The following is a 24,140-nucleotide window of genomic DNA, read 5'->3' on the forward strand; positions in this document are numbered from 1 at the left end:
AAGGAAAAAAGGAAAAGAGATAAAAGGTATGTAAGAAATTTTTACTTTTTACATCAAATTTTATTTTTTTTATTTTTTAAATATATCCCAGCAAACACAACTTCGTATTTATCACGAAAATTTTTCGTAACCGACGTTACATGAGACATAATATATTCGTCACAAACTCTGTGAATGAAGCAGTATATGCTCTCAAATATGTCATCCTCTTAATATATCACGGTTACGAAAAAAATACTAGTCAAAATCTAGTCATTTTCTCAGCTTTATTATGTAACTCGTACGAAAAAAATCTAGATTATTGATAAGTTCGTTACGTAGATTTTCCATAACCGATATGTTGAATGAGAAATAATAATTTCGTCACAAACTCCGTGATTTAAGCAGTACATGCTCTCAAATTTGTCATATTTTTGACAAATCACGGTTACGAGAAAAATACTAGTCATAATCTAGTAATATTTTCAGCTTCATTACATATCTCGTATGAAATAAAATCTATATTGTTGTCAAATTCGGTACGTAATAATAAAGTCACTACTTACTTCATAATTACGTCATAATTATGATATAGGGTCGAATAAATATTGTAGAATGTTATTTTGCTTTTTTATTATATCATGCTTTTTTATTATATCTGCATTACATGAAATTATAACATTAGAAAATGAAGGTCAATAAAGTTATGAAATGTTATTAAGTAAACTTAAAGTTATTAAAATAATAAAGTAAACTTAAAGTTATTAAAATAATAAGTTATTAAAATATTAAACTTAAAGTTATTAAAATAAACTTATATTAAAATCACATTTAAAAAATTGCACTTTGGCTAAAAATGAAATAACAAAGTTATTAAATGAATATAAAATAATTTTAAAATCAAAAAATGTCCATAGATTCTATTAAATTCTTACTTCTCCTATTTTAACTTAGCAATGTGATAGGTATACAAAATTTAACACAATTCTTCTTTGTGATGAAAAAATGAAAGTAAAAAAAACATTCTTGTTATGAACGACTTTGAAATTTTTGAGTTTCGCTACAGATATTTATACATGTCACTTATAAAAGCATAAAGTGAAACAGTTCCTGTTTCTAAAAGAAGATTTTTAACCTTTATTTTGCTGAACATGACGAATGTCTGCAGGTATGATGAAAGAAGGTTATTCTCTTTTAAATTGCAATTCTCAAAAAATAATATAAAAATGCAATATATAATAATATAATAATAATTAATATATAAATGTCTCATAAATGTTTATGTTTCTTGTAGTTATTTTATAAAACTTAATTAGAATCGAAAAATGTCCATAGATTCAATTAAATTCTTACTTCTCCTATTTTAACTTAGCAATGTCATAGGTATACAAAATTTAACACAATTCTTCTTTCTGATGAGAAAATGAAAGTAAAAAAAAACTTCTTATTATGAACGACTTTGACATTTTTCGAGTTTTGCTGCAGATATTTATACATGTCACTTATAAAAGCATAAAGTGAAACAGTTCCTGTTTCTAGAAGAAGATTTTTAACCTTTATTTTACTGAACATATGTTCAGTATAACATATATTCATCATATGATGAATGTTTGCTGGTATAATGAAAGAAGATTATTCTCTTTTAAATTGCAATTCTCAAAAAATAATATAAAAATGCAATATATAATAATATAATAATAATTAATATATAAATATCTCATAAATGTTTATGTTTCTTGTAGTCGTTTTATAAAACTTAATTTTAAAATAAAAAAAATTAGACTTTGGCATTTTTTTACGTTGTATTTTTTACGTTGCACCAACCGTTTCTTCTGCATTTTTTTTCATTCTGGCGTATTTTTGGGTTGCTTGTCGGAACCACTCTTTTGCTTCTTCTTCAAAATATTTATCCGTGCATGCGAAAGTTTTTCTTACAGCATCTGATGAAGAAAAAAGAATGAAGCTCTCATATCCCAAGTAAACTCATTCGTTCCAGTTACTAAAAAATAACAGCACATATACCTTTAACAGCGGCAATACTTTATAAGTTGCCAACTTTAAAATTTCCGCGTTGGCCGCACCAAGAACATTGTTTAGCGACAGTAGGCGTGAAGATCCCCCGTAACATTCTACATATACATTCCTTCGCGTTTTTTCCTCCGATTTGGGTAAGATACGAAATCTAAACACAAAAATTTTATATTTATATTTTTTTTATATAAGAAAAACTTCAACAATTTTAACATTTTTTATAAAATTATTTATTTATTTATTATTTATTTTTTATAAAAAAGTCAAAATTTTCAACAACAAAAAAATTAGTACTTTATCTAGATCAACGTATGAGTACAAAAAAATCAATTTGTAGTTTTAATTTCGATTTTTTTTGGTTCCCACCATAGAAAGTGCATTTTTAATTTTTTTTTTCGGAAAGAGCGGTGAATTTTACAAAGACTTATGTGGATTAAAAAGTGAGCACTATTTAGCAATATAGGTAAAAAAAATCAATTTGCCTTTTTTTTGTTAACATAATTTTATATTCCTGAATAGTGCCCACTTTTTAAACTACATAGGTTTTTGTAAAATTTCCCACTCTTTTAAAAAAAAATAAATAAATAAAAAATGCAATTTTCTATAAGGTGGAAAAAAAATCGAAATCAATAATTCAAATTGATTTTTTTTTTACTAATAATATATACATTGTTCTAAAATAAAATACTAATTTTTTTATTGAAAATTTGGACTTTTTTACAAAAATAAAATTAGGGCCGATTTTTTGTACACATCATTGGTGGAATTGTCCATATATATATATATATATATATATATATATATATAATTTATTTATTTATTTATTTTTATATATTATATATTTTTATAAAATAAAAAAATATATTTTTTATTTTTTTATTTTAATTATGTACGTGTATGTGTGTATGTGTAAAATAAGAAAATTTTTAAATTAACTGACACATTTCTAACTGTCATTCTGAATAATCGACATAACAGAAAAAGTATTAAAAAAACTGTACCCATCAATCTAGGTACGACATCACCGATGAGTTGCTCCTCAAATTCAGTCACTCCTTCAATTGTTTCCAACGGTAAAAGTGCAACAAATTCATCGTGGTTTTTGTTTTGACCAGGCAGTTGATTAATTATTCTTTCGATCCCGTCTAAACGATCGGATACAGTTCTCATTGCGAAAGTCAATTCGCCCATTTTTGTGCTAATTTTCTCACAGAAATCTGCAAAACATAACATATAATGTACATATGTATGCATATGGATAATAATATGGATAATAATACATTGAATATAATAATGCAGTTACTTACTATTCATTAATGCTGTGATAGCTATCTCCAATTGCAAGGATATTGACCTAGTGTCTGAAAAAATTACATAATTTATTCAATAATTATTTTAAATTATTCAATACATTTTTACATAATGTATTTAATCATTTACTATTGTTGTTATTTAAATTAATAATTTATTATTAATCGATGTGACTAGAATTTTTCCGTAGAATAATATTATTGCGTACCAATCAAATAATCTCCCACCGGTATATCCAATGGAAACGATAAGGTGTTACCGTTGGCTTGATCCGTAGTCGCAATATTGCTTGCATCGAGCATATTTTCTAGAATTAAGTAGAAATGTAGAAATAACCAGATCGACAAATGAAATTCAATTATTTATTCACGTATTATGAATAAGTAAGTATATAAATACCATCATTTTTTGATAGACTCGATACTGTAGCCGATTTCTTCAAGGTAACGTTCACAGGAATATCGCTTACGATTTTTATTGAATTTTTTTTTGCATCGTCATAAATCGGAATAGTAGTAAATATATTCTTCGACTGTGACGAAACATGACCATGTTCCATGTCGGATTGAAATATTGTATTAGGCTTCAACTTTGGCGGACTCGGAATACGATTATCATTGTCACTATTCGCTGCGTCAGATTCATCGGAAGCAGAGTAATCATCTAAAAAAAATTTATTAAACTTTCAAATATTCTATAGAATTATATTACGAATAATATATTTTTACCTTGCTTTGTGACTTTCTGACGTTTCAATTTTACTTTTGATTTTTCGTATTTAATATTTTCGTTTTCCTTTTTTATCGATGACAGAATATATTTCGGATTTAATTCTTTATCGTACTTATTCTTTTGTACGACAGATGCGTCAGTAGCTTCATCGCAACTTGATATACCATTTGCTTTATACCGGGCGGTGGAAAGATCATCTAGTTACAAAAAAAAATAGCCTCAATGAAAAATTATTTAAAAAAATGTACATATACCCTTATACATTAAAGCATGTGATTCAATACTATAATCAAATTACTGTGGGAATACTATGCAATAATTAAAAACTTACCGTAAAATCCCACACAGGTAATGTTGTGCAGTTGCCATTTTTTATCTGGTTTACTTTTTTTTTAAATATGAGGTCCTACATTTTTTGTATTCGGCCACCAGCATTGTGTCTGGTCACTCGTTAGCCAACATGATGGGATTTCGGACGCAGACTCAAATTCCAGCGAACTGTTATCAGTGAATATTACCACAGCGTATGGTTTATTCATCATATTGTATTACACTCGATGTTCGTTGATATTTTATAATAACGTCATCTCCTATATAGCGGTAAGCGGCGAGTACTTCGTTGCGGCGAGTGAGGTTATTAATGAAAACCGATTTTGTAATCAGTATTTACACTTTTTCAATCAGTTATTACTTATAATAAATAATAAAAGAATAAAGTTCTTTACAAAAACTAAACAATACAAATATCCTGCAAATTATTTTATAGAAATAAAACCACCGATTAATCAAGCGGCACGTGCACTGCGTCTGAACTGAGATAGAAAACTGTGGAAACTTCCATGTGCTCTCATTTACGCATGCGTCGTCGTGACGCCAAAATGTATTAGTGAACACAGAAAATATTCAACTTTCAGTGAATATTTTCAAAATATTCATTTCACACTTTTCTCGTCATTTATCGGAATTGATTGTTTTTTTTTCATTTTGTTTTTAATTTGTTTTTTTTTAAATTTATAGTTCATGTGTTAAAGGCAAAATAACACTTTTCTCGTCATCGACTGGAATTACTATACACTTTCGTTCGATTTGTAACGAATCAATTGTCGCCTCAATGTGCTGTTCAATTACCGTAATATTAAGGAGTGTCGAGTCACACGGTTTCCGAAAATATGGTTGCTGATTTTTAAAGCTTTTTCCTCTCAAAAAAATTGTGTCGTTTTCCATAAATATTTTTTCGATGAACACAATATCTCTAGAACCAGTACAAATACAATTATCGCCAATCTTGGCGCTTAAAAAATAATTTTCGTATTTTAAAGACTTTATCAATTTCAATTTATCATTATTATCATTGAAAAATGTAATTATTGGGTACGTTATTATTTTCTCATATCGTTTAACGATGATCGATTCTTCTGTGAGTCTATTCACAATTTGTGCCAGAGATCTTCCAGTGGTTTTTACTTTTTTTTTTAGCTTCTGTAAATAGTTTTCAAATTTAAAGCAGCTGTAACCATTGAGTGGACCAAATAGTTTTACATCATCGCAAATATGTACTAAGTTATGCACGTTGTACGAAACGAACTGATGTCCATAAATTTTACCGAAATTTTCAACGAAATATATTAGCAAAGATCTTGCATAATCATTCATACTTATATGAAATTCTTTACTCACTAAAATTCTCACTGCGACGGTCAAGCTTAAAAAGTGATAATATTTTATATTATCTAAGCAATTGTGAAAAATAGCGGGCCCTGAGTACAATAAAATCTGACGAAATTCAATCGCTTTGAATCGATCAAATTCACTCAATGGTCTTGGTTTTCTAGAAAATTCCCTCGGTGTTGTAGATTGTAATGCTATTAAACGAGAATTTGCTAGAGCAATGCTTGCGTCGGTCATACGAATATTTTTTTTTCCTTTCAACCAAAATGAAATTAGTCTTTTCATCACACCAAGGCATATCAAATGCATGTAGTCAAGGGGGAATTGGCTAACCATTCCAATGCCTGATATGTCTTCAAGAATCGATGAACGTTTGTGATAATCTTCATCAGATCTTTCTGAGAATAATTTGTCAGACCTTAGTGATGCGTTTGTCTCAGAGTACGTTACTCTCTTCATAATTAATTTTCCTTCTTGTATACATTTGCCGCAACCATGATAAGCATTATGTCCCTTAGTACCTGTTATACAGGGTGACCCATTTTAACTTAGGCAGCCAAATAACTCGAAAAATAAGCAAGATAGAGAAAAATGTTTTAGACAAAAGTTGTATGGTTTCGAGGGGGCCATAAGATGGTATCATTGGTTTGACCTTGAAGAGTCATTTGAAGGTCACGTGAAGGTCACTTCAATTTTTTTAAATGGAATACCCTATATATTTTTGTACATTCTTGTAGCTTATTTCGAGAGCTTTCCAAAACACTATAATTAAGTACCTTTCCGTTAAGTACTTTTTGAGTTATGATGCTTGAAATAATTTCTTAATTTTACATAAACCGTAAAATATCTTGTAAAATATTCATTTTTCGATTATCTTACCTTAATACTTTTATGTACAAAATAATGAGAGGAATCAATTGGTGTAAAGAAAACACATAGTTGTTTTTAAGAAAAAATATGGAATTGTTAATTGCAAATTACATATTTTTTCTTCGAAACAACTATGTGTTTTCTTTACACCAATTGATTCCTCTCATTATTTTGTACATAAAACTATTAAGGTAAGGTAATCGAAAAATGAATATTTTACAAGATATTTTACGGTTTATGTAAAATTAAGAAATTATTTCAAGCCTCATAACTCAAAAAGTACTTAACGGAAAGGTACTTAATTATAGTGTTTTGGAAAGCTCTCGAGATGAGCTACAAGAATGTACAAAAATATATAGGATGTTCCATTTAAAAAAATTGAAGTGACCTTCACGTGACCTTCAAATGACTCTTCAAGGTCAAACCAATGATACCATCTTATGGGCCCCTCGAAACCATACAACTTTTGTCTAAAACATTTTTCTCTATCTTGCTTATTTTTCGAGTTATTTGGCTGCCTAAGTTAAAATGGGTCACCCTGTATATGATTTTGCAGGTGTGTCACAAGCGAAAATGTTTAATCGACAGCGTATATATTTATCCACTAATAATATACCGTCCCGATGTACAACGTTAATGTCTTCAACTAAATTTTTCAAAAATTGATCGCAATCATATGGCTTTGCACTTCCGCTATAAATACCAATTACAAAAGCTTCGGTGTAAAAATCTGCACATAGCCTAAAATAGGCCAAAATTGATCACTGCTGCTTTTCGCTAGAGGTAACCCGTCTATGTTGACGTTGAATAATATCTGGTCCGGAGCATGGTTTGTTGTAAAATAACGTAGGATAGATTTTTTCAAACCGGATACAAGTCTAAAATGATAATATTTTCCAGGTGAAATGTCAACAAGATTTATTGTTCTGGGAGTTGAAAATAAACTCCGGTAGTCTTTCGGTAAATCTTTCTTATGTCCGTATCGTCGTAAAATTTTTAATAACTTATTCAACGAGACTTTTTCAACATTGGATTCTGCTACCCATTGTCTAAGTTCAATTGCGATTCCAGGATTTTTTTTAACACTTTCATTAGTGATTTGAACAGGTTCACTAGCTGAAACATGATCAAATTTCGATGCATCTTCGGCACGATGAAAATTTGGAATCTCAATCTTTGTACTGTTAGCAACATTTACTCATCGATCATTTTTAAATGCAACGTCACGAATTAATTTCTTTTGACGATTCTGATCAATTTCTAGCGTTCTCGAAGTCAGTAATTCTCGAATATTGTGCTCGACATATGTCGTAGATGTCAAATCATTTTTTATTCGATCGACTTCCGCTTTGAGTAGTCGCTTCCGATGTCTCTTTGTCACACAATTGACATCTTTTGATGCACTCATACCGTAAACAGGTTGTATAGGTTATATGTGACACATTCAAGTATAATATGTGTCACATAACCTACAAATTTTTAATTATATATATTCGTAAATTATATGTATTTGCTATATAGCAAGTACATATAATTTACGATTACTCTTACTAGGTAGTGATATCACTGATATTCTGTAATTTTTACCGGGCCTACTCGTAATTTTATAAGTCTCTAGGATATATAAATATCTAATACTCGTGTGACGAGATTGTTACGTATCAATGTTACATAGTAGACACATATCAGTAATACCTCAAATTTTTCGGAAAAAATACATAAATCTTACGGTACAAAAACAAGGATCGGTGATGTTCACAATGTCATGTGATTTTTACATCATACCGAAAGAGGTATCAAAGAAGGACGGTCTACTACGTAACATTTACATATTTTTAGTATATCACAAAGATGTATCTATATTATACATCAAATACATCTTTATTATGTGCAATACGAGAAAACTATGGAACTATGACGACAATTATGTTATGTATTTGGTACATCAAATGGTTACATAATTATCTCGAAAATCATCCTAGCTGTGTTTGCTGGGATGTTATAATGTATGTGTATATACGTATGTGTATATATATATACGTATATACACATACATTATAACATAATATTTATAATGTGTATATATACAGGGTGTCCGGAAAAGGTCGGGACACCGAAATATTTCGCGTGTATATGTATGTAATCAATTATACACACATATTATTATAACATGTTATAATATAATACCTTTATTTTATAATTTTCTATTAGAGTCATAGAGAGAAAAAGAAAGAGAAAAAGGAAGAATAAATAAAGAAATAGAGAAAGAGAGAAATAGAAAGAATTAGAGAGAAAAGGAACTATTTAAATTTAAAAAAATAGATAAATAAAAAGATAAAGAAAAAGAAGGAAAGGAAAAAAAGGAAAAGAGATAAAAGGTATGTAATAAATTTTTATTTTTTACGTTAAATTTTATTTTTTTTATTTTTTAAATATTATGTTATAATGTATATGTATATACGTATGTGTATATATGTATATACGTATATACACATACATTATAACATAATATTTATAATGTGTATATAAATGTATATATACATAATATTTATATGTATATGTATATATATTATATGTATACATATATATATATATATATATATATATATACATATGTATATATATTTGTCATTATCTTGGAGCAAGTCAAGTTAGTCATAAAAATATTCACATCGCATGATTTATCTTTTACGCAGAATTGATTTATTAAAAGCATATGTAGTACGCAATGCAACAATTTACAATTATTAATTTAATTTAAATATTGCAAGAAATTTGGACATAGAAGTTTATAAAGAATAGTAGGCATAATAAATAAATATCATCTGTATCTCTTATCTGGTTTTGACTATGTAAGGTATACATATATATGGTTACTTTTTAATAAACTATGTTTAATCTTTTTGCATTAGATTGCATCTGAATTAGATTAATAATTATGAATTGTGTACTACATATGTTTTTAATAAATCAATACTGCGTAAGAGATAAATCATGTGATGTTAATATTTTGATGATTAACTTGGCTTGCTACAAAATAATGACAATTATGTATAACTATATTATGCAAGTAATTTTTCGTATTCAATAATAGTTTAATAAAAAGAGAGAAGATATATGTATATATATATATATATATATATATATATATATATATATATATGTATATTTAATATATTGTTTTCTGAATATTCATTCATTATTATTTAATTTTTTTAAATTAAGAAATCATTATCGAGTATCATATGGATAAAACAATGAATATATTTACGATTCAATATTGGGATCCATAATACTAATATTTTGTAAAGCTTTAATATATATATATATACAGGGTGACCCATTTTAACTTAGGCAGCCAAATAACTCGAAAAATAAGCAAGATAGAGAAAAATGTTTTAGACAAAAGTTGTATGGTTTCGAGGGGGCCATAAGATGGTATCATTGGTTTGACCTTGAAGAGTCATTTGAAGGTCACGTGAAGGTCACTTCAATTTTTTTAAATGGAATATCCTATATATTTTTGTACATTCTTGTAGCTTATTTCGAGAGCTTTCCAAAACACTATAATTAAGTACCTTTCCGTTAAGTACTTTTTGAGTTATGATGCTTGAAATAATTTCTTAATTTTACATAAACCGTAAAATATCTTGTAAAATATTCATTTTTCGATTATCTTACCTTAATACTTTTATGTACAAAATAATGAGAGGAATCAATTGGTGTAAAGAAAACACATAGTTGTTTTTAAGAAAAAATATGGAATTGTTAATTGCAAATTACATATTTTTTCTTCGAAACAACTATGTGTTTTCTTTACACCAATTGATTCCTCTCATTATTTTGTACATAAAACTATTAAGGTAAGGTAATCGAAAAATGAATATTTTACAAGATATTTTACGGTTTATGTAAAATTAAGAAATTATTTCAAGCCTCATAACTCAAAAAGTACTTAACGAAAATGTACTTAATTATAGTGTTTTGGAAAGCTCTCGAGATGAGCTACAAGAATATACAAAAATATATAGGATGTTCCATTTAAAAAAATTGAAGTGACCTTCACGTGACCTTCAAATGACTCTTCAAGGTCAAACCAATGATACCATCTTATGGCCCCCTCGAAACCATACAACTTTTGTCTAAAACATTTTTCTCTATCTTGCTTATTTTTCGAGTTATTTGGCTGCCTAAGTTAAAATGGGTCACCCTGTATATATATATATAATCTTTATTCTTCAGCTTTTGCAAAGAAAGGACTTGGTTTTTACCCTTCACATGCTCATCCTTCCATACCTTCTACATTCCTAACTTCTCTTTCATAATAATTGGAACTCTGGTAGATTCACTAGATTACATTACTAAACGCTGTTGAGTTTTTAGTTCTTCACTCATTTGATACGATTGAGCAAATACATTATATTCACGTATTATATGTACAAGATTTTGTACAATTTCAAAATCTAAATATGAGTTTTCACTAACAATAAGACAATAATTTATCGCTTTATTGGAATCCAAAATAAAAAGTTGACCATAAGTAGGATTTTCATTTTTTGCAGCATATAATGCTGTATTAATTTGATAATAAATCTGTCCTTGTCTCTTTTAAAACAATATGAACTAGGTCTATCTTGTCATTTAATTAAATTAACATTAAACGATGCAAATGAAAACGAACTATTATAACTACAAATATGTTGAGAAAAATTATTAGACTTTATATAAACTTCATCAAATAAATAATAAAGAAATTGAGGAAGTTTTGTTAATAATTGAATATAAACTGCATCATGATTATAACATTCATGGAATGGGTATCTCTTATTTAAATTTTTTTTAGCTGCAGTGTTTTGCAATACAATGAATACAATATATATCCATTGGTCAATATAATATTTAATTATTTTAATTTACAATATAATATTTAATTACATCATTCATTGATATTGAGTAACTATTACTTAAACAAGGTTGATTTTTCTGCCGTGATCGATAACGAGATTAATGAGATTCTACAGAATGTTATTAACACACTGATATAATATCTATAAAATTAAATGCATTATGTTACAATTTATTATACTTTGTTTAAATATTTCTTCTTCTTCTTCTATGGCTCGACGGACCAAAAGAGATCCTTGGCCTCATAGAAAATCGTCCTCCAACTGTCACGGTCCCCAGCTACGGATTTCCAGTCTCTTAACCTCAGTAGTTTTAAGTCATCCATGACTGCATTCCACCAACGGTTTCTCGGTCTGCCCCTGGGTCGTCCACCGTGTATATTACCAAACAATATCCTTTTGCATGGGTTATGCTCCTCCATTCTGCTCACATGTCCCAGCCATCTCAGTCTGCCGCTTCTGATGTGTGCCATCACGTCGATGTCCCCAAAGAGCTCATACAGTTCGCCATTCCGTTTCCTCCTGTATTCATTCTCGCCCACCTTATTTGCGCCGAATATCCTTCTCAGTATCTTCCTTTCAAAAGTGCCCAGTCTCGCGCCATCTGCCTGCTTCAATGCCCAGCACTCTGATCCGTACATTATTATTGGCCTTATCAGGGTTTTGTAGATTATTACCTTAATCTTTCTTGAGAGTTCTTTGGATCTTAGTAAGGGGGTGAGGCTAAAGTACGCTCTGTTGGCTTTAACTATTCTTTTCCCGATTTCTAGTGATTCGTTGTTCTCTGACGAAATGACAGAACCCAGATACGTGAATTCCTTTACCACTTCGAACGAGTACTGTCCTAAATTCAGTGTTTTTCCGATGTTTTTCCCTGCATTTTGGTATCTGGACACCACCATAAACTTTGTTTTTTCTGCGTTTACTTCCAATCCAACCTTTTTTGCCTCCACCTCGATTGCTTCAAAGGTCTCCTTTACCGCTTTCAGGTTTCTTCCTGCTATGTCCAAGTCGTCCGCATATCCCAGGATCTGGTAACTATGATGCAGCAGCGTGGCATTCCTTCTGATGTTCGCTCTTCTCATTACTGCCTCTAGGACCAAGTTAAACAGCGTTGGGGCCAATCCATCGCCCTGTCTAACTCCCCTGCCTATTCTTAGGGCCTCTGATGTTTTGCCGTTGACCCTGATCTTTCCCTTCGATTCTGTTATCACCAATCTGCACACCCGTATCAGCTCCTCTGGCACTCCCAGTTCTTCTAATGCCTTCCACATTTCACCTCTGATGATGCTATCGTATGCTGTTCTAAAGTCAACAAACAAGTGATATGATGGGATGTTGTATTCCCATAGCTTTTCCAATGTGCATCTCATGATAAACAATTGATCCGTGGTCGCTCTATCCTTCCTGAACCCACTTTGATATTCACCCAACGCTTGTCCATATATCGAATCCAATTTTTTCCTTAGAATAGATGTAGTTACCTTATAGGCGGTGCAGAGCAGTGTTATAGCTCTGTAGTTTTGGCAGATTGTTATGTCTCCCTTTTTTGGTATGGGATTTATTATTCCAATTGTCCAGTCTCCCGGTAGTGTTCCTCTTATTTGCCATATTATTTTTACAATCCGATGCAGTATCTCGTGCGCTGTGTTTCCCGCGCTCTTCAGCATCTCCCCGGTTATCGCATCTATTCCCGGAGCTCTGTCATTCCTCAGAGCCCTCACCGCGCCCATCATATCTTCCAGCGAGGGTAGGAGCTTAAAGTTCTCGTCTCCCTGTTCCGTAGCTTGTCCTATTTCCATATTGTCCTTCTCGCCCATGAAGACATTGGCGAAGTGTTCTACCCATGCCTGCATTATCGCTTCTTGGTCCGTTGCTAAGGTTTGCTGTTCTTATGAATTTGCATTGTAGTGTAAAGATTGCTTTAGCCTCTTTTACCTCCTTGAAGAATTTTTTGCTCCTTCCGTTCCCTCCATTTCTGCCTTCTTGTTCCAGGTGTTTTAATTTCTCACGGTAGTGCAGCCTTTTTTTCCCTCTCAGCAGTCTTTTTGCCCTTCGTCTTGCCTCTCTGTATTCCTCCTCACGTCCTCTCGTTCCGTTGCTAATAAGCCTTTGTCTGGCATAATTCTTGCGTTTAATGGCTTCCACACATTCCTCATCAAACCATTGGTCTCGAGGTCTTCGCGGCTTTTCGCCCAATACCTCTTCCGCTGTGTGAAGTATGCTAGTTTTTAGTTTTTCCCATAGACACTCTGTATTCTCTTCTTGGTTCCATTCGCTAGATCTTAGTTTGTCTTCCACCAGCTCTTCAAATCTGCCACGCGTTTCCTCATCCTTCAACCTCTCACTGTTCCATATCTTTGTCTTCGGCTCTTCTGGTTTCCTCCTTCTATGGGCAATTTTGGTTCTCACCTTTGCAGTCACCAGGAAATGATCCGAGTCCACATTGGCTCCTCTTTTTGTTTTTACATCTATGATATGTGATGCATACCTCTTGTCCACCAGCATATGGTCAATCTGATTCACTATACGACCATCCGGCGATTTCCACGTTCCCTTATGAATTCTTTTATGTGGGAAGTAGGTGCTGGATATGACCATTCCTTTTGCTGTTGCAAACTCAATCAGTTTTGTTCCGTTGCTGCTTGTGTTGTCATGTAGGCTGTGTCTGCCAGTTGTTGGATGATATATTCTTTCTTTGCCTATTTTTCCGTTAAAGTCCCCAAGGATGATTTTCATGTCAAAGCTAGGTGCTTCATCATATGTCTTTTCTAGGTCTGCATAGAAATCCATCTTCTCCTCCTCCTCTCTTTCCTCTGTTGGGGCATGGACCGAAATTGCTGTTATATTGTGCGGTTCCATATTTATTCTAATTTTACAGATTCTGGGGCTGACTGCTTGGAAATCGGTTACTCTGCTGCTCAGTGCTCTACTCACGAATATGCCAGTGCCATACAGATTCCTTCTATCCGTGCTACCGCTATAAAACAGAGTACCATTCTTCTTGTTTAGGATTCCCTTGTTGGGCCATCTTATTTCCTGCAAAGCACACAGGTCCACTCTGTATCTCGTCAACTCATCCATAGTTTCCTGCAACGCCGCTAATCTATACAAGCTCCTGACATTCCAAGTCGCAAATTTCATTTCGTTATTCCTGGTTCGTAGCCATTTCCGTCTCCGGTTAGTCCGTCCATTCCGAGGCTCCTTCTCCTGTCTGCTAATAATATGTTTTTACGAGATAGGGTATTGGCCTATCGTCAACCCCCAACCTGGAGGGCCAGCTCCCTTTCTTTTTGTCTCCATGTCTTCCCCCGGGGTATTCCCGGTCTCCGACATGGATTAGTAGCGCAACCACGTAGAGGTAGAGGGGAGAAGGGATATGAGAGGTGAGAGGTGTCATTTCCAAAGATCCACCATCACGTTGCACATCACTATCCCGGCAGCGCCGTTTAAATATTTAATTATTTTAATTTAAAAAAATGATAATCACTTGAACATATTAGTTATGTTATTAATGTTTCCTTATCAATATATGTATGATTTTCATTTTATATTAAAATGTTTTATTTCTTAAAAGGTAAAATAGATCGAAACGTTTGACTATATTTTGAGTTTGTTTTTATTGTATTTATTAGTTATTTTTCCTTGACTTCTGTATGTCAATTTAATATTTTATCAATAATTTCTTCTCACGCTATTATTAGGGTTCGTTGATCAGTTCGTTTCTCAAGCGTCTTATGTTTTATTTCTATTATTGAACAAATATTTATAATTACATTTTAAATGAAAATTAGATTAAACTCTACTTGAATTGTGAATTAAAAGATATAATTCTCTTAATTTCTAAAGATGAAAATTTTTGAAAAAAATTTCTTTCTAAATAAGAGAGAAAAAATGAAAATGAAATGAAAAATAAAAATTTTATTTTTATTACTCAAAAAGGAGACAGAAAAAAGAATAAACAAGAAGAACAAAAGATATGAAGAAAAAGGAAGAAGAAAGAAAGTGAACCAGAGAAAAAGGGAGAAAATATATATAAGGTATCTATAATTATTGTATTATATTGTGTAATATAGCATTTTTTATTTGATAATAATATTTATTATTTAATTTTTAGGTCCATAAGAAAAATATAGACGATAAGTGAAAGATAAAGAAGATAATTGTGTATAAAATAGTAGATAAGAATAATGTGTATAAAATAAGAATATAATTGTGTATAATATATGTGTGTAATTTTATTCAATAATATATGTAAGATATTTAAAAATATATTTAAAATTAATTATAAATTATATGTTATTAATTGTTAATTTAAATTACTTATTAATTATTTTAGTTATACTTCTTAGTTATTTTAGTCAAATTACTTAATAATTATTTCTGTTTGTGTATGTACAACGTTTAATAATAAAACAATAATGATGATGATAATAATTATGATTATGATTCTGATGACAATAATGATGTTGATAATAATGATGATTATGATGATGATAATGATTATGTTGACGACGACAACGATGATGATAATGATAATGATGATGATAATAATGTCAAGAATGGTGATAATGGTAATGATAACAATGATGATGATAATGATGATGATAATTATGACAATTGTTATTATTTTGTAAATTTATACAGATAAATTCAAAATTAAATTATTAAATATTAATCTAATTTAAAGAATTGAACTTTGTTTTTTTAGTTTTAATAATTAAAAAAATTGAATTTGGTTTGGTTAAAAAATAATTAGCATTTATTTCTATTATACATATATATTTTTTCTTTTATACATATTAATATTAAAAAAACAAGATATTAATACTTTAAATCTTATTTCTTAATATAATTTCAACTTTCAATTAATATAGATATATTTATTCAACTTTCTGTTTATTTTTAAAGAACTGCGTTCACATTTGCGTTTAACTTTCACTATTTCTTCAATATATTTTTTCAACTTTCAATTAATATAGATATATTTATATAATAAAGGTATAATAATTACATATTTGTACTTATTTAAACTTTTAAAGTTAAGAGATTAAATTTTTATTGTATTACAAAGTATATTTTTATTTTTATAAAATGCCAAAACGAAAAATAAAGCGTACTTTAGAAGAAGAAGAAAAATTTAAACAACAACGTCGTGAAAGAAATGCAGAAAATCAACGTCGTCGTCGTCATAATGCAAAAACATTACGTAATATGTCGAAATCAATTGACATTAACATTAGTACTCATTGTATTGATGGTACAATATGTGATAATCGTATAATTGAACTAAATGATAATGTTGAAGATAATTTAACAAATAATATATTATTGCAACAACAATCTGTTCGTATTTCTGGTACAATACGCGATAATCGTATTACAGAATTAGATACTGAAGTAATTGGAGAAAGCTCTATAGATACTACATCAACGTGTCAACAACATTCTATAGAATCTCGTCAATCTCGTTATCGATCACGGCAGAAAAATCAACCTCGTTTAAATAATAGTGATTCAATATTAATGAATGATGTAATTGGACATTATATTGGTCCCATGAATGTGTATTGTATTCATTGTAATGCAAAACACTTCGCAGCTGAAAAAATTTTAAATAAGGGAAATTCATTCCATGATTGTTGTAATCATGGTGCAGTTTATATTCAACCATTACCAAAACTTCCTCAATTTCTTTATTCTTTATTCGATGGAGCTCATACAAAGTCTAATAATTTTTTTCAACATATTCGTAGTTATAATAGTTCGTTTTCATTTGCATCATTTAATGCTAATTTAATTAATTTACAAGGTAGACGACCTGGTCCATATTGTTTCAAAATACAAGGACAAATTTATTATCAAATTAATACAGCATTATATGCTGCAAAAAATGAAAATCCTACTTATGGTCAACTTTTTATTGTGGATTCAAATGAAGCGATAAATTATCGTCTTAGTGAAAACTCATATTTAGATTTTGAAATTGTACAAAATCTTGAACATATAATGCGTGAATATAATGTATTTGCTCAATCATATCAAATGATGAGTGAAGAACTAAAAACTCAACAGCGTTTAATAATGGAATCTGGTGAATCGTTACCAGAATTACAATTATTATTTACTTTAAAACCTGGTATGAATCGACATCGATATAATCCTCAAAGAACTAATGAAGTTGCAGCTGTTTTTTATACAACTGCTGATGGAGAAATTCCAGATTCATATGTTACAATACGTAACAAAAATACTAAAACTTTACAAAAAGTTAGTATTATGGATCTTAATGTTGAACCATGGGTATATCCGTTATTTTATCCATGTGGTACTAAAGGATGGCATCGTGATTTAACAAAATTAAATAGTGATAGACGAATAACTAGAGGACAATATATTAAATATCGAATGGCGATTCGTGATGAATTTAATGTTTTTATATTAGGTCGTCGTTTATTTCAACAGTGAATTGTAGATAATTATGTAAAAATTGAAAAAGATAGGATTGATTATTATAAAAATCATCAGAAAGAATTACGTACTGAAACATATCAGGGTTTAAGAGATTATTTACAAACTACAGCAAATAATTTAAAAGGACGTATTGGTAAAATGGTCATACTTCCTTCCACATTTATTGGTTCACCACGTAATATGTTACAAAATTATCAAGATGCAATGGCTATTGTTAGTAAATTTGATAAACCTGATCTGTTTATTACAATGACTTGTAATCCAAAATGGCGAGAAATTGAAGAAAATCTTTTGCCAAGCCAACAAGCTGCTGACAGACCTAATATTAGCGCTCGAGTTTTTAATATTAAAAAAGATTATTTAATCGATTTAATTATTAAACAAAATTTTTTTGGTGAAGTAGCAGCGTTTGTATATGTTATTGAATTTCAAAAACGTGGTTTGCCACATGTTCATATATTAATTACTTTAAAATACAATTATAAAATAGCTAACCACAGATTGTTGATAAATATATTTCTGCTGAAATTCTTGATCCATCTGAAAATCGTGTTTTACATGATATAGTTATGAGACATATGATTCATGGGCCTTGTGGCGATTGGTGTTTGATAGATGGTCGGTGTTCAAAACATTATCCAAAACCTTATTTGGAAGAGACTAAAATGGATGAAGATGCTTATCCTTATTATCGTAGACGAAATAATGGTAAAAATTTTGAACGTCCTGGAAAATATATAGTTGATAATCGTTACGTTGTCCCATATTGTCCTATTTTATCGATTATATTTAATTGTCATATTAATGTTGAGGTAGTTTCAAGTATTAAATCAGTTAAATATTTATATAAATATATTTATAAGGGACATGATGTTGCTGTTATAAATATTGAACCGATAACTGAAAATGTAATTATTGATCATGATGAGATACACAATTATATTGAAGCTCGATATGTTGGACCTGTAGAAGCCAGTTGGCGTATACTTGGAAAAAAATTACAGGATAAAAGTCATAGTATAATTCGTTTGCCAGTTCATCTTCCTAATGAACATAATATTATAATTGAAAATGAATTCACTGAAGATGCAATGACCGCTGCTTTAAATCAAGTTACTATGTTAATAGATTATTTCTCATTGAACTCACGTGATGAAGAAGCAAAACAATATTTATATATAGAAATTCCACGTTATTATACTTTCAAAAAAGAAAAAGTTAATGGTAGAAATGTATCACGTTGGGTCAAACGTAAAAGTCATTATAATTGCATAGGACGAATGTATTCCGTTAATCCAACTCAAATAGAATTATTTCATTTACGATTATTACTACTTACAGTAAAAGAAGCTACAAGTTTTAATGATTTAAGAACTGTTAATGGACAATTTTATCAGTCGTTTTCAGCGACATGTCTGGCTTTAGGTTTAATTGAAGATGATGATGAATGGAAACAAACTATGAATGAAGCTGTTGGGTGGATGATGCCACGACAACTTCGTAGATTATTTGTACGTATATTGTTACATTGTCAACCATTACATCCAGAAGAGTTATGGGAAAGCTTTAAACTCGCAATGTCAGAAGATTATATTCGACAGTTAGGTATTTTACATGGACAAAAGAAAGCATACATGCGGATTGATATTATGCTTAATGCTGAAGGTAAGACTTTTGCTGATTTTCCACAAATGGAACAATTGCCAGAAAATAATGAAGAAATTGATTCTATAAGTCTTGATCAAGCTATGAATATTGGCACTAAACAATATGAACAATTAAATACTAAACAAAAAGAAATAGTTGACCTTGTATTAAATAAATTGGATAATAATATTAATAATAGTCAAATTAATAATAATTGTTTCTATATTGATGGACCAGGTGGATCAGGTAAAACATTTATATATACAACTATTTATTATTTAGCTAAAATTCGGAATAAACGTGTATGTATGATGGCTTTTACTGGCATTGCAGCAACCTTATTGCCTGCTGGAAAAACGGTTCATAAGACATTTGGATTACCTGTTCCATTATTTGCTGATTCATCATCTGCTATTAAAGTTCAGTCAAAGGAAGCTCAATATTTGTTTGAAACAGATATTTTTATTTGGGATGAAGCACCAATGGCACCACGATATGCTTTAGAAATTATGGATAGAACATTACGTGATATTATGAATAATGATTTACCTTTTGGCGGAAAAATTGTTTTATTAGGTGGTGATTTTAGACAACTTTTACCTATTAAGATACATGCTACTCGAACTGAAATCGTGAATCTTTCTATTAAATTTAGTCCTGTTTGGAAATATTTTTTAACTTTTTCTTTAAAAAAAAATATGCGAGTTCATAAAGAAGAAAATGAATTTGCAAAATTTCTGTTGGATATAGGAGATGGTATATTGAATGATTCTAATGATAATATACAAATTCCTGACTGTTGTATAGCACCTATTGATGTTGATATTATAGAACATATATATGGAGATTTAATACGAAAAAAGGAATTTAATAAAATAGCTAAACGTGCTATACTTTCTGCAAGAAATATTGATGTAGATGAAATTAATAAAAGAGTTGTAGAATTGTTAGATATAACTGGTGAACGAATTTATACAAGTATAGATAGTACTGTAAATTGTGGAGACAATTGTGATATTGGTGAAGCTTTGTTACCAGAATATTTAAATAGTTTGTCTCCATCATCTCTTCCTCCATATGAATTACGATTAAAACCAAATTGTATTATTATGTTGATTAGAAATCTTAGTATCAATGAAGGTCTTTGCAATGGTATTAGATTAATGGTTATAGAACTTACTGATCATTTGTTGAAATGTAGAATCTTAACAGGTGATAAAATAGGAGATATTGTTTTTCTAAATCGTATAACATTATATTGTGAAAATGTTTATCCTTTTACTTTTTCAAGAAGACAATTTCCTGTAAAATTAGCTTTTGCTATGACTATCAATAAATCACAAGGACAGACGTTTGATAGAGTAGGCATAGATCTTCGTAAAGATGTTTTTAATCATGGTCAACTTTATGTTGCTTTCTCGCGAGTTCGTTTTTGGGAATCATTGAAAGTTTTTCTTGGTAATCAAAGAGATAATACTTGTATTAAAAATTATGTGTATAAAGAAATATTTTGAAACTTTTTAATATAATTTAATATCTAAATGATTCTATTATATGTAAATGTTTTGAACTTAATTTTATATTAGAAAAATACATGTTAAAAAATATATATTAAAAATGCATAGACATATGATATATTATAAAAATAAGTGATAATTATGTATACATCTATTATATTTATAAGTAAAAAATTATTTACATTTTATTTATAATTGTATAGTAAATATAAAGAAAACATGTCGAAGGAAGAAATACCAGAATGCTCATACAAAATTGGTGATGAAACAAACAGGACGGAATTTGAACAGCTAGATGGGATGGAATTACTCTTATCAAATGAAGTAATAGATAATAGATAGAAATGAAGTAATAGTAATAGATAATATAAAAATTTATGATTCTACAGTGTGAGTATACTACAATTTAATTTCTTTAATAAAAGTATATATAGTAAAATATTACGATCTAAAATTATTTGAAATATAATCTATAAAAAAAAAAAGTGCGTGAAAGAACGAGAAAGAGAGAGAGAGAGAGAAAGACAGAGAGATTATTAACTATTCTATTACGTTTATAGAGAAATAATAGGATATGTAGACAGCGTTGAAGCACCAAAATATGTAGGAGACAAATTGCAATATAAGATGTTTAAATTTTATTTAAATAATGGGACAGGAAAACGTATTCAAGTAATTGTATGGAACGATGATGTCGAATACGTTCAAGATCATATTAAATTAAATCACGTAAATAATAATTCTTATTTTCTAATTTAATCTAATTTTAATTTTTTATTATAATTTAATTTTAATTTCAAAATTTTTAATTCTTATTTTTTGGTTTTTAATTTAATATAATTTTAATTTTTTATTATAATTTAATTTTAATTTCATATTTTTTAATTCTTATTTTCTAATTTCTTGTACCACAATAATCTTTACCTTATATGTATATAATATATAATAATAATCATTACAATAACGTATAATAACAATAATAATAACAATAACGTGTATAATAACAATAACATGTATAATTAAAAATAATAAATGAGAAATAATTATATTACATATAAATTTAAGCTTAAACATAAATCATAAATATATAAAATGATCTATCAAGAGCCAAACCGCGATGCAAGTGCGTACGTCTCGCAGAAATTTAAGATATCTACGAGAACGAAAAATGTGTGCTGAGGCATAAATATTAAATATGTATTAACGTTCTCAATTCGAGAATTTAATTGATACACAGATAAATAATCCTCTTTAATTCTTCTTACCCCCCAGTATACGCGATTGTGATTGGGTTGAAATTTAAGTTTACTTATATATTTTTGTACTTAATAAAAATTAATACGCATAATATTTGTATGTATTTTTATATATAATTAGTTACATCTTTTTTGCAATAGATTATTCATTTGGACAGTGTACAGGCTCGGACACCAAAAATCGCTAGATTCAATAATGGAAACGTTCCCTATGAATTACAAATTCAGAATAACACAATAATATCAAATTTAGGAGCTTATAATCAAACAAAATCTGATGTAAATATAGAACCGGAAATAGTTACATTTAGTGAGCTTATGACTACATCAACACGAGTTGGTAAGTTCCATATGATATTTATATATGTGTGTGTGTATGTGTAAGTTCCATATGATATTTATATATGTGTGTGTGTGTATGTGGTTTGTATATACATATGTATAGTACATAGGGTGTCCATTTATAAATGTCAAAGCAAATATCTTGCAACTGGTAAAAGTTACAGAAAGGTTAAATAAGACAAATTTGTATGCTTTTAAGTTTGCAACAAAGTGCATATTAAAAAAAACACTTGTTTGAAGTCCTCAGCTTTCGCCAAAGAGACTATTCCTTTCCTTTATTATATCAATACCTAATATATTTCATTTTAAACAATTTCTGATTATGACAATAAAATTACTATTTCTTAATTTTGTTTATTTTCTTTTTATATCCTTTTAAAGTAATATAAACATTATTTTAAAAAATGTATCATTTGTGTGTGTGAAATATATCTTGAATTATTTGCCCACCCCCCCCAATATTTTTTACAAGTTGACGACACTGTACATATCACATATACGTTTCCATATACATATACATATACGCATACATATTCATATACATATACATATTCATAGTATACATATATATATATATATATATATATATATATATATATATATATATATATTACATATATACTTTTTTTATTTTTATATAGCGATAGAAGGTTATATTAAAAGTAATTTCGGAACTTTATATAATAATACCTTAAATAAAAAAATTGGTTGCGGATCTGTTACCGATGGATATTATAAATTAGAAGTACATATATTAGAGTTTGATGAAAATAAATACGATCTTATGAAATGTGATAAAGTAAAAATAATTGGCATTATGCAAAATACAGGTAAGATATTAATGGATTAAAATCGGTGCCCCTTACACGATTGATAATTTCACAGAAAACTTAATTTTCTGCGAAATTACGTGTAAACACCCGTATATACCTACGTATATCTTTATATAAATATTAGATATATATATATATATATATATATATATATAGAGAGAGAGAGAGAGAGAGAGGAGAAGACAATTTTCCTCAAGTGTTATTATTTCTTTTATGTGAACGTATATTAATTATTAATTAAACGGTTGTTACTAATAACATTTAATAATTAAACTTTTACAGTTGACCCACCCTACTTCATTGTTCAAAATTTGATAAATATTACAAAATTGGTAGGTCGTATGCCATTGGCAAAAATTTTAAGTATAAATAGAACACTTAAAAAAAAATGTATTGAAGAAGATTTAGAAAAGGTATATAATAAAATAGTTTATTTAAAATAGTAACCTTTACGATTAAAGTGAATAATTATATACATATATACAGAATGTCTGATAATAATCGCCCCACCCATCATATGCATATAGAATAGATAAAGCCGAGTAGACAAGTCTTGTATCGTCTTGCGATTCTCGT

General features: G+C 29.2%; 1 protein-coding gene and 1 long non-coding RNA gene across 2 annotated transcripts; one reads left to right on the plus strand and one right to left on the minus strand.

The window, feature by feature from the left end:
• Window positions 1-897: 897 nt before the first annotated feature.
• Window positions 898-4,595, minus strand: LOC145975961 (uncharacterized). The gene is made up of 8 exons (XM_083106725.1): window positions 4,514-4,595; window positions 4,050-4,250; window positions 3,721-3,984; window positions 3,530-3,628; window positions 3,318-3,371; window positions 3,012-3,227; window positions 2,002-2,161; window positions 898-1,919 (listed from the first exon to the last, which is right to left on the minus strand). The coding sequence occupies exons 1-7, from the start codon at window positions 4,593-4,595 to the stop codon at window positions 2,109-2,111; spliced, it is 969 nt and encodes a 322-aa protein (XP_082962851.1). The 3' UTR covers window positions 898-1,919; window positions 2,002-2,108.
• Window positions 4,596-8,865: 4,270 nt separating this feature from the next.
• LOC145975996 (uncharacterized) lies at window positions 8,866-23,555 on the plus strand. The gene is made up of 5 exons (XR_014440149.1): window positions 8,866-8,969; window positions 21,337-21,523; window positions 21,694-21,862; window positions 22,531-22,729; window positions 23,373-23,555. It is a non-coding gene; the product is annotated as an uncharacterized LOC145975996 (long non-coding RNA).
• Window positions 23,556-24,140: the final 585 nt, after the last annotated feature.

The sequence above is a fragment of the Camponotus vicinus genome, unplaced genomic scaffold (genome assembly GCF_025532165.1).
Source record: "Camponotus vicinus isolate PSW18456_S1 unplaced genomic scaffold, iyCamVici1.0 SCAF_8, whole genome shotgun sequence".
Taxonomy (NCBI): Eukaryota; Metazoa; Arthropoda; class Insecta; order Hymenoptera; family Formicidae; genus Camponotus; species Camponotus vicinus.

Coding starts and splice junctions, on each gene's coding strand:
- LOC145975961 (XM_083106725.1), bottom strand. CDS start 4,595: ATGATGAATAAACCATACGCTGTGGTAATATTCACTGATAACAGTTCG. Junction 3,372..3,529: donor GGTGGGAGATTATTTGATTG/GTACGCAATAAT, acceptor TAATTTTTTCAG/ACACTAGGTCAATATCCTTG. Junction 3,228..3,317: donor TATCACAGCATTAATGAATA/GTAAGTAACTGC, acceptor TATGTTTTGCAG/ATTTCTGTGAGAAAATTAGC.